The sequence below is a fragment of the Hibiscus syriacus genome, unplaced genomic scaffold (genome assembly GCF_006381635.1).
Source record: "Hibiscus syriacus cultivar Baekdansim isolate YM2019G1 unplaced genomic scaffold, ASM638163v2 tig00116976_pilon, whole genome shotgun sequence".
NCBI lineage: Eukaryota > Viridiplantae > Streptophyta > Magnoliopsida > Malvales > Malvaceae > Hibiscus > Hibiscus syriacus.
This window is the reverse complement of record NW_024063500.1, coordinates 239,448-249,794: the sequence shown is the minus strand read 5'-3', so window position 1 is coordinate 249,794 and position 10,347 is coordinate 239,448. Positions and strand designations below refer to the sequence as shown.

The 10,347-nt window shown below is 36.4% G+C and overlaps 1 protein-coding gene across 1 annotated transcript; it reads right to left on the bottom strand.

The window, feature by feature from the left end:
* Nucleotides 1-2,262: 2,262 nt before the first annotated feature.
* LOC120192631 (CCR4-NOT transcription complex subunit 10-like) lies at nucleotides 2,263-10,068 on the bottom strand. The gene is made up of 7 exons (XM_039195379.1): nucleotides 10,029-10,068; nucleotides 9,588-9,801; nucleotides 6,787-6,873; nucleotides 5,981-6,148; nucleotides 5,798-5,884; nucleotides 5,644-5,715; nucleotides 2,263-4,323 (listed from the first exon to the last, which is right to left on the bottom strand). The coding sequence occupies exons 2-7, from the start codon at nucleotides 9,774-9,776 to the stop codon at nucleotides 2,407-2,409; spliced, it is 2,520 nt and encodes an 839-aa protein (XP_039051310.1). The 5' UTR covers nucleotides 9,777-9,801; nucleotides 10,029-10,068; the 3' UTR covers nucleotides 2,263-2,406.
* Between the last annotated feature and the right edge of the window lie 279 nt (nucleotides 10,069-10,347).

The window sequence follows — 10,347 nt, the reverse complement described above, 5'->3', positions numbered from 1 at the left end:
CTGGCCTCTCTGCCTAAAAAGCCGGCATACAAAAGTAGTAGAAGGCATACTCGGACAACATCGACGTCATTCATCCGAGTAAAACCATCTTTCTTATTAAACAATTTCTTCATGTCGTCGACGTGTAAGTTCGGCTTCTCTATTGACTCATCAGGAAAAACCCTGGATAACCATGATGGGCGGGTGATATGACGAGTGTACCGGCCTACATCATCGTGTCCGAATCGTAGACCAGTGATTAAGCAGAACTCCTTCCGCCCAAACAAGTATACGCCGGTGGAAAATGAAACCATATCTCTTCCTCACCACGTTGTATATGTCGGGTAGATCGCTAGTCATGGTCTGAAGCCACAAATGGGTCAAATTAGAATCTCCACCCGGATGCTGTACTCTCAGCCATGGCCCGAAGCATGTTTCTTCAAACAATTTTCTTTGTGCAGGTGAAAGCTTCGAAGCAATTATAGTGGCTAGGTTAACTTTATTCCTTAATGTCAATGAAGCCGAAAAAAATTTCTACAAAAACAATAAACATACCAAGTTAGATATACCAAAAACTACACTGTCAAGATATACCAAAAACAATAAACATAAATAGTAGTTTATTCTTGAAACTAAAATTTGCAACACTGTTTTGTCTTTTGGTTGAAATGAAAATCGCAACGAGATAATGAGAATCGCAACGCGGAAATGACTATCGCAACGCGAAATGACTATCGCGACGAGAGAATCACAACGCGAAATGAAAATCGCAACGCGAAATAAAAATCGCAACGCGAAATGAAAATCGCAATGCGATTTTGGTTTCGCGTTGCGTTTTTTATTTCGCGTTGCGATAGTTATTTCCGCGTTGCGATTTTCATTCTCGAAACTATTCTTCTTCTGCATTACTTCAACCAAAAGACAAAACAAAGACAAATACTAACTTCACATGCTAAACAGTTTAGCAGTATTGGCAGCAATCGAATGAATTTAATAAGAAATCTAAGTGAAATGGTTAATCTATTATTGAAATTACCAGTAAACTTATCATCAATCTCAATATGAAAACCCTAAAATAATTCAAAAATTTCAAAAAAAAAAAAAAAAACTAACCCTCGGATGTTGATTTTCCATTTCTGAATGATTGTGAGGGATTTTTGACTGTGAATGGTTGTGAGGGATTTCGTCGGCGATGGGGACGGAAATCTTCGGAGATGGGGACGGATTTCGCCGTAGAGAGTGAGAGATGGAGATGGGACTGAGTGTTGTGATTTTGGGTTTGAGGTTATGAGTTGCGATTACTGTGGACGGTTCAGTTTCCGATTTATTAAGAAAAAATTCGTGTTTGGAATTTGAAAAAAAAATACGCGTTAATACGAATGGCGCTATGTAAATCGCGTTGCGAAAGTCAGAATCGCGTTGCGAAAGTCAGTATCTCGTTGCGATTTTGTATTATCGCATTGCGATAGTAAGTATCGCATTGCGATAGTCAGTATCGCATTGCGATTTTCCCAATTCGCATTGCGATTTACTTATTCGCATTGCGAATTGGGAAAATCGCAACGACACTGTAGACCATCGCAACGCGATTTCCAACTATCGCAACGCGAATTTGCGATAATGGAGATCGCGTTGCGAATTAGCGATCGCATTGCGATTTTGTTGGTCATTTTGGCAAATCCGGAAAAAGTTGGTTAAAATCGTATATTATAAGGTATTTTTGGTCACTGAGACGATTTTCTCTTGTTGTTAACCCTAAAAAGGTATGTCGTAAATCCTTGAAGAACAAAGGGTTTCTCTTTTGTCGACCTGTTGCATATAAACTGTTTAACGATTGATTTTCAATAATTTCTTACGTAAAATTTTTTAACAAATCGGCGTTCTTCCAAATTAGCAATTTAACTAAAAAATCAATAGTGTTATCCAATTACCCAATTAAATAACTTTTCAATTTTCGTACGAGAATCAAATTCAGTCAGATTAAAATATTAAAAAAATATGTTCTTATAAAGTAGATGGATAAAATCATTAGACCAATCCAACCAGAGTATATATAAAAGTAAACCGAAAGGCAGAGCAACAACCCATTGGAAGGAAGGAATGAGTTGAATTTTAAATCCAAAATGAACAAAATCTATGCCGTTTAAATCTCTCTATTCTTCAAATACCAGAGGGGATAATCCATTTGAAGACAATATAAAGCCTGAATCGAAACTACACGATCTAAAATTCACAGGTGTGGGTCTCACCACCGAAAAATGAACCCGTACATGTGGAAAAATGAAAGAAGCTGAAAACTTATTATCTGAATTGAACTATGATATCATATATGATACAAATCCTCTAAAAGGATTGATGATCTATCTGGCTAACTACCAACTGTGTGGTGGCCTAGTCGGTTCAAATTCAAAACCAAAAACACGACAATTAGGAGGATTTATTCAACTGTAGACCGCCGGGTACGAATCTGACACGAGTACAATGTTTTAACTTGGACAGAGCATCTTGTGACTTACCCAGCATGAGATCGACATAGATTGCAGTCATAGTGGCTTCGCTACTGTTTGGAACTAGGGACAACGCTTGCGTAACAAAATGGTGGGCCAGCTCAAGTTCACCTTGTATTGCAGACACAGCGGCAAGATTTGCGTAAAGCGTTCCTCGTGCCTCTTCTGGCTTCAGGAACATGTATTCCTGCAAGCCCTCATGAGAGGGATTCTTGGCAGCTGCTGCTGCTGCTCCACTAGGTTCTTCACAATCCTCTTGACTAAACGGCAATTCAACGTTATTGCCCCCAGACAAATAAATGACCAAATGCTCTGCAGCTTCCTTAAGTTTGTTCAGTAAGCAGAGTGCCTCTGCCGCATAGATATGACCTAGAAAAATGTAAATTCTTGAACAACCTGGAAGTTCTAACAGCGATAGAGCGGCAGAGAGGGCCTTCGATGGATTATCCAGTTCTAACTCTACATATGCCAGGTTAGCAAGAAGAGCTTGCTTAATCATCTGATTTTCTCTTCTGCGGATGTCTTCATAATAGGAGACAGAGTTCTGAAGAATCTCGTGAGTAGCTCCTCCCTTTGTCTCTTTCAAATCTCCGTTTGAGTTAACTAGACCACCTAACATGGTTGAAGCCAAGGAATTAATGTTGGGTAACTTCTTATGGATTGGGTTCTTGGAAGATGGTCCATCGCTCGATTCACTCTCCTCCAAGGATGAATTGGAGGGTAAAACAGATTTAGAATTACTCCACTCAGAACAGTTCAGCAAGTGCAGCGCAATATAGAGACATTGCCTAGCAAGGGGTAGTGACAGCTTAGGCTGCCCATCACTGCCTAAAGCCCAATCGTTCTTTTCAACAGAATCTACATGTCCACTTCTTGAAGTCCCATAGTCAATTAGAAGTTTCCTCCACCTACCCTTGCCAATAACATTGGCTCTAATTTCTGATCTGTCTGATGGAGTTTGACTTCCTTTTACAAGCCCTTTCTCTACAGCCATTATACAACATTCAGCGAGCCGAAGCCACAAGAGGGGTCTTCTGTAGAAAACTAAACATGCCTTCTGGAAACAGCGAGCAGCAAGTATTGGTTTCCCACATGTCAAGTACTGCAACCCACAGTTATATGTTATGAGGAGGGATTTATCCTGTGAGAACGTTAATAGCTTTAGAGGTTTCTCCTTTTGAAGAGATGAATAAATACCGAGTGCCTTGAAAAAGAAAACCGCAGACGTATGATACTTCCCAAGTTTATAGTAAATGCAGCCTAGATTGTTGTTAAACATGCTTGATATTGCTGCATCTGTCCGATTACTTGATGCCATCAACAACTTGATGGCTTTTCGATGGTTTCCACGAGTATACTCGAGCTGAGCCTTCAAGAGGAGAGCCATAGATGAATCTCTCCCTCGAGCAATGTTCATAGCATGCTTGACTTCACGCTTTGCTAGCTTTAGATTTCTAGTGAGCAACAAAAACCGAACCTTGTAAAGTTGCAACTTGAGTTTCAAATCAACACCGGAGATAGATCTATCAACTGTGATCCGGGGATGATCATTTACAGATGTAAGACCAGCAGACAGTGCTAAGTTTTGTTCACCAATATCCAGCGTTGAAAACATATCATCCAGACGGTCCTCCGATAAAGTTCTAGATATAGAATTCTCAGAGGCATTTACACTAGCAGCTAAGTCTGAACTAGATGCATCTGAGATGAACGGGCTGCTAGGAACCGAGGAAGATTTTACAACTAGATTCGTGGATTGTTGAGTGGCCGTGTTACCATTTTCCCCTTGGCTCACATTGCTGATGCCAAATGCTTTTTCCAAATAATTTAAAACATCCTGCACATAACTAAAGCGATTTAGTGTCAATGTATAAGATGCAGACACTACTTTTAAATAAAGCATAACATGATAAAGCTCCCGTAGCATCTAGACCAACAGTGGAGTAAATGATCATTTTCAAAAGTTCAAGTTCAGCAATGATGCTAGGAATTATCTCCTATTTACATTTCCGGACCAAGTATGACCTACAAGATCTTAAACCATCTTGTCACCAATTTATTACAAAGTCCTTTCAAACAATAAGCAGCATAAGGTGCATTAGATTAGAACTGAAGCACAGAGTACAAACTGGGTTTATAATTATCTGAACTCTGAACAGAGTTATAAAGCCATATGATAATGAAAACATCAAATGTGAAAGAAATCCAAAAATCAATACCATGTAATAAAAACTTAGCACAGAGATATAAAATTAAATAACCAAGGAAAGCAGTACTGCCACAGAATCCGAAATTCACAACCAGAATAGAGTTTTAGCAATTTCCATGGGGCAAGGGAGTTTAATACAAATCACTTTTTCCAGGGGCCATTCTAAGTATGATCAAGGGAAAAAGAAAAGGTAAGCATAAACAGTGTCAATTGAAAGAAGTGAGAGCTAAAAGTAGCATCAAAATTACACAGTGAAATAAGATCATTCTGAATATAATTTATAAACCATGATATACAAACATAAATAGTGTAAAAAATAAATAATGGTTAGAAGCTGTTTTTTTCTAATGAATAGAGAAAATTTCATGCTAGCCTCGTCACAAGACACATCACACACTGAATTACAATTAACTAAAGAGATATTAGCAGACAGTTTAGGGTATTCAAACAAAAGAAAATGCTCACTGACTTCCTACATAAAATGCAAGATAGAAATAAGGAATATGAACAATGAGCACGAAATGATAAGGAAGTGTGATTGAATGAACATGTCCTCTAAAAACAAGCTTGTCAAAATTTTTAGGGTAGACAACTCACATATCACTGAAGACAAGCTAGTTTTTCATCATTATTTTTTCTTTCTCCAACCTCCAAGTACAAGGTAGCAGTTAGTCATATCCATCTCTCAGTGGTTATTCTTAACAAGCAAGCACTTCAATGTCCTCTAAAAGCGTGCTTATCAAAATTTTAAGGTAGAAAACTCACACATCACCATATACGAGCTTGCTTTTTATCATTTTTTTACTTTCCCCAACCCCCAAGTACAAAGCTAACAGATAGTCATATCCATCTTACAATGCTCTCTAAAGTGTTCCGATTGATATTAGCAAGAAATTTTCAATTTGGAAGGAACTCCAAGTAATAAGACTACAAATATTTAGAACTTACAGCAGACTTCGAAGCATCACGGCAAGCTAACACAACATCCAGCAACAAAAGGCAGATATGAAGGGCTATTGTCTGCATATAAATAAAAGGGGAAACAATTAAAACAAACCAACAAATGCCTAAACAAAATGACAATTATATAAAGATAAAATACCTCATCTATTGGTTCAATGTTTTGATAGAGAGGTTCAAGAATTGATAAAGCCTTTGAGTATTCATGAAGGCGGAACCAAATGACTGCCTACATCAGATCAATTCACAAGCAAAATGTTACTGCAAGCTATTGATGAAAAGATTATAGTTCCTGGGCTCTTCAAATTACAAAAATAGGGCATACTATGTTTAGAGCAGCCACAGAGGTATCAAATTCATTTGTGTAAATAACACCGGCACTATCTGAAGTAAACTGCTGTATAGTTGTACCACTTCCTTTTGAGTCCGAAGTAAATTTATTACCAGAACTACTACCAGACTCCTGTTCCCCAGATGCATGAGCAAGCTCTTTCTGAATCAGCAGAAATGGGAAAAAGATGTATAAAATAATCTAAGAGTAACTTAAATCGTGAACATAACAATACAAATTTCTCTCCATATAACAATAAAGCTCCTACTCAAAAACAGTTTTACAAGTTACAGTGACTAGAAAAAGGAAAATGAATTCATCACAGACTCAAATGCATGATGAAATAAACTCAGGCTCAAAAAGTCTCTTGCACAAATTAAATCTGATCAAATGCACAAATCATTTCCAAGAGTAAATACTAACTAGTAGTGGTCTCACAATTGTAATTACGGTTTATACTTTATACCGCCAAATGCCTAACCAATTGTGATTGCAATTAAAAACAAAGTACAAACAATTTTCATTTAAGCTGAGGAGAATTGCTGCACCAAAAAAAATTCAATTCAATATTAGAAGATAAAATTAAATATTCCACGTTAGTTTAAAAGTTTGATTTAATATCTGCAGCAGTTGATGCTCCACTGACCTTCCTTTTCAACTGGAGAAAACAAGACTTTAAATTTTCTAGATGAATGGGCAAGAACAATCATTCATAAAAGAATACATAACTGAATTAATAATGACGAATTTTGTGGGAGTGCACAGCCATAGAAACCAGGAGGTAATAAGATAATGTGTACCTTGACATTCTTAAGGACCTCAAGCAACTTCTTTGGATCTGAGCAACCATCCCAAAAAAACTCCGCAATTGCAATATTATGAAGAATCTGTTGAATAATCCATTGGTTCAAAATATTTTAATGGCATCAAAGGAAAAACTTATAAAAGAAGTAAAAAGCTATTCAAGTGGAGTTATTGGTGAACATATTCATGCTGACAAATCCTGCAGCAGCTGAACTCATTTGTGCTGACAAACTTGATAAACTAAAAAATGCATTATGATAAACTAAATATTCAACTTCACTACAGCATGTTATAAATACCAGTTAGCACTACAAAAACTATTTTGACATGCTACCAAAAGTTTCATCCCATAAACACATAAAGTCAAGTTTGAAAGTTGTATAGCAATTATTTCAGCCTTGAAACAATCAAATCTTGCAATATAGAGATACTAGCACTTTTTGTATCAAAAGTTTTGGCTATGATAAAAAGTAAAATAATCTTTTTAAAAAAATCCTAAAATTGAAAGATAACTTGAAGCAATTCTAAACCAAAAAAAAATGCATTTTGAAAGTCATTAATTTTTAATTTAAAAATAGTACAGAATTTTTTACTAAATTAATATATTGCTAGGCACTGGAGCCTGAAATGTTTTAAAAGATAAAAGCATCTCAATTTAATATGATATAACTACTTACCAGTTAACATTTTCATCACTCTTTTCATTGAAATGTTTATTAAAGTGACCACAATATGATTAACTAAACATTGAAATTTATGATATAGAACAACTTCAAAGGTCAGCAACTCCTTAAAAACTTGAGGAACTGCAACTGCCCTAGTCCACTCGACCTTAACATTGGCTTTTCTGATGCATTACAATAAATATCCATATCATGCTAGTATTAACTAAAACACTCAACTTTTTTTTTTTTGATAAGAATTAAAGGCCTCATTAAAAACCCCCTTCATGATTGAGGAACTCAAAATGATTTCCTTGATCAGAGGAAGGAGGAAAAGAGTTTCTTATGCTTCATTAATAATAAATATACATAAGATTTAGTACAACAAGATAAAACCCTTACATACAACCCAAAGAACCCAAATAAAATACCCCTACAAATCACACTGAAATTAGCCAATACCAGACTTTGCCAACCCATCAGCTTCTATATTAGTTGTCCTAGCAACCCATCTAATAACACCCTCCAATTCTTTAAGTCTATCCGCTATATCCCTGACAATTGATGCATACAAATCAGGGCAATTAGCACCATTCTTAACCCATTCCACTGCCATTTTACAATCTGATTCTACAATCAGACGACCCTGAATACCTCCTGGCAATGAATCAAAAAAATATAAACCTTTCTGAACAGCCTTTAACTCCATCAAAATCGGTGGACCCGGGCCAGAAGCCTCCTTAAAGGAACCTAAAAACAATCCTATATAATCTCTTAAAATACCCGCAATACCACTCCTCTTCCAATCAGAACTGGTAGCTGCATCCACATTTAATTTTACAAAACCCTTAGGAGGGGGGGACCAAGGTATCGTAGAGAAAATCTATTTGTTGTTGGGGAAACAAGAATCCCCAAGGGAGGGGTCACTTATAAGAGAGTCCAATGATATATCTAGATCTTTAAACTTAGCTAAGAACCAAGATGCAAGCCTAACTCTTGCTAAGAAAAATAAGTTAGTCTGGTCTAACTTCCCACCTTCGAAAACAATTACATTCCTAGCTTTCCAAACAGTCCAAATAACAGCACCCGGAATAAAATTCCAAATAGCAGAACTAAGATTCAGTTCTTCCCAAGCTAGGAGGAAGTTGTGCGCATTGTCTTGAAAAACCGAATTAATACTCCAATATTGCAAGAATTTGTTCCAAAGTGACCATACGACATGACAAGAAAAAAATAAATGAGTAGAAGATTCATCCACCAAATAACATAGGGGACAAGAAAGATCAATAATACCCATAACTCCTCTTTTAACCAATTCAACCTTTACAGGCAGCTTGTTAAGGACCACCTGCCACATAAAAAATTCAACTCTTGGTGGCACCAAACCTTTCCACAAAATTTTCTTCCAGAAAAGGTTATCCTGAGAAACCGAGGAACAAAACTTCACACATGAACTAATAGAGTAAACACCAGCCCCGTCCCCTTTCCAAATCAGTCCAGCCTAACAATTATACAATGACAGCACTTTAACCAACTAGGAATTCCATCTTTGCTGACTACCCTATTGTCCAACTTCATCTTGTATGTCAATTAGATTTTACTCGATCAAGCACAGTCGGTAAATTGAATTTGTACTTTCATTAAATTAAACACCTTAACAGCTTAACCCAACTATCCAACATTCATTTGCAGGAGCTTACAAGTATATTGCAACGGAGTACACCATTTGGTAGTATGGAAACATAAAAGAATATATCATTGCCATGATCCCCCAAGCAAGCTAATTATCAGCAAGTCAGAATAATTGAGCTAATTTATATAGTGAAAACATAATACGGCGATAACTAAACTAGTTATGGGGGTAATGCATAGAATAATCATCATTAAAGTCAGCATTTGAGTTTAGGTTTAATTTGGTTTAAGAAATCCCAGCAACTGTAGTCAACTGATAATCAAGTTTTAGTGAGTCAGAGAATTACACACAAAATATTAGAAAATGAACTTCAAAATACAGCTTAAAAATGAATCAATGAATGAATGAATAAAAGGGAGAAGAGCTAAGAAATGAATTGGTTCCATCACATCCATTAACAAAACAATCGCGTGAATATGCGAAATAATTTGAAATAATTTACCTTTGGATCGCCTTCTTTCTTAACCTTTAGCTGATTCAACACATCAACGCACTCGGCGAACTTTCTAGATTGGAAGTGAAGAGCTGCTTCTTTTGCGAGTGCGACAGTGACGGGAAGGCCTCCCACATCGTCGCCGGCGGAACCATCCCGATTCCGAGCCGACGGCGATAACGAATCTCGCGAATCCATGACCAGATCAGACCAATCGAACTGGCTAAGAAATTGAAATTAAAAAAAAAAATCAGTCGTAGCGAAAAAAAATAACCTAGCTTCTTCTAACAAAAAAATGTGGTATGGTTTTTTTTAAAAATCATTTGGGGATTTTTCGCAATGAGTCCTCAAAGGTTTTTAGAGAAATTACAAGAGAGGACAATCGGCGAGCGTTATTTTTGCCGCTTGAATTGCAAAAATGAGAAAATGTAAAGGACGGTGAAAACCTACGCCGACCGAATTCGGGGAGAGAGCTTGATAGAGACTCGACAAGGAAATAGAAATTTTTTTCTTTTTTCCTTTCAAGTCCAATATGAGTTGAAGTATGGCTTTTTTTTATCTGAATTGCACATTCCCAAAATTATTTAGAGAAATATCTTTCTTATTCAATTATTTATGAAAAATGGCATTCCATAACTATTTTAATAGTTCTTTTTTATAAAATTATTTTAATAGTTAACACGGAAGGATTGGATGATAAGCAGCTTTTTGGAGTTTTAAAATTTTGTAAATCTGGTTTTGAAATATGATTTTGATATTTTAGGATATT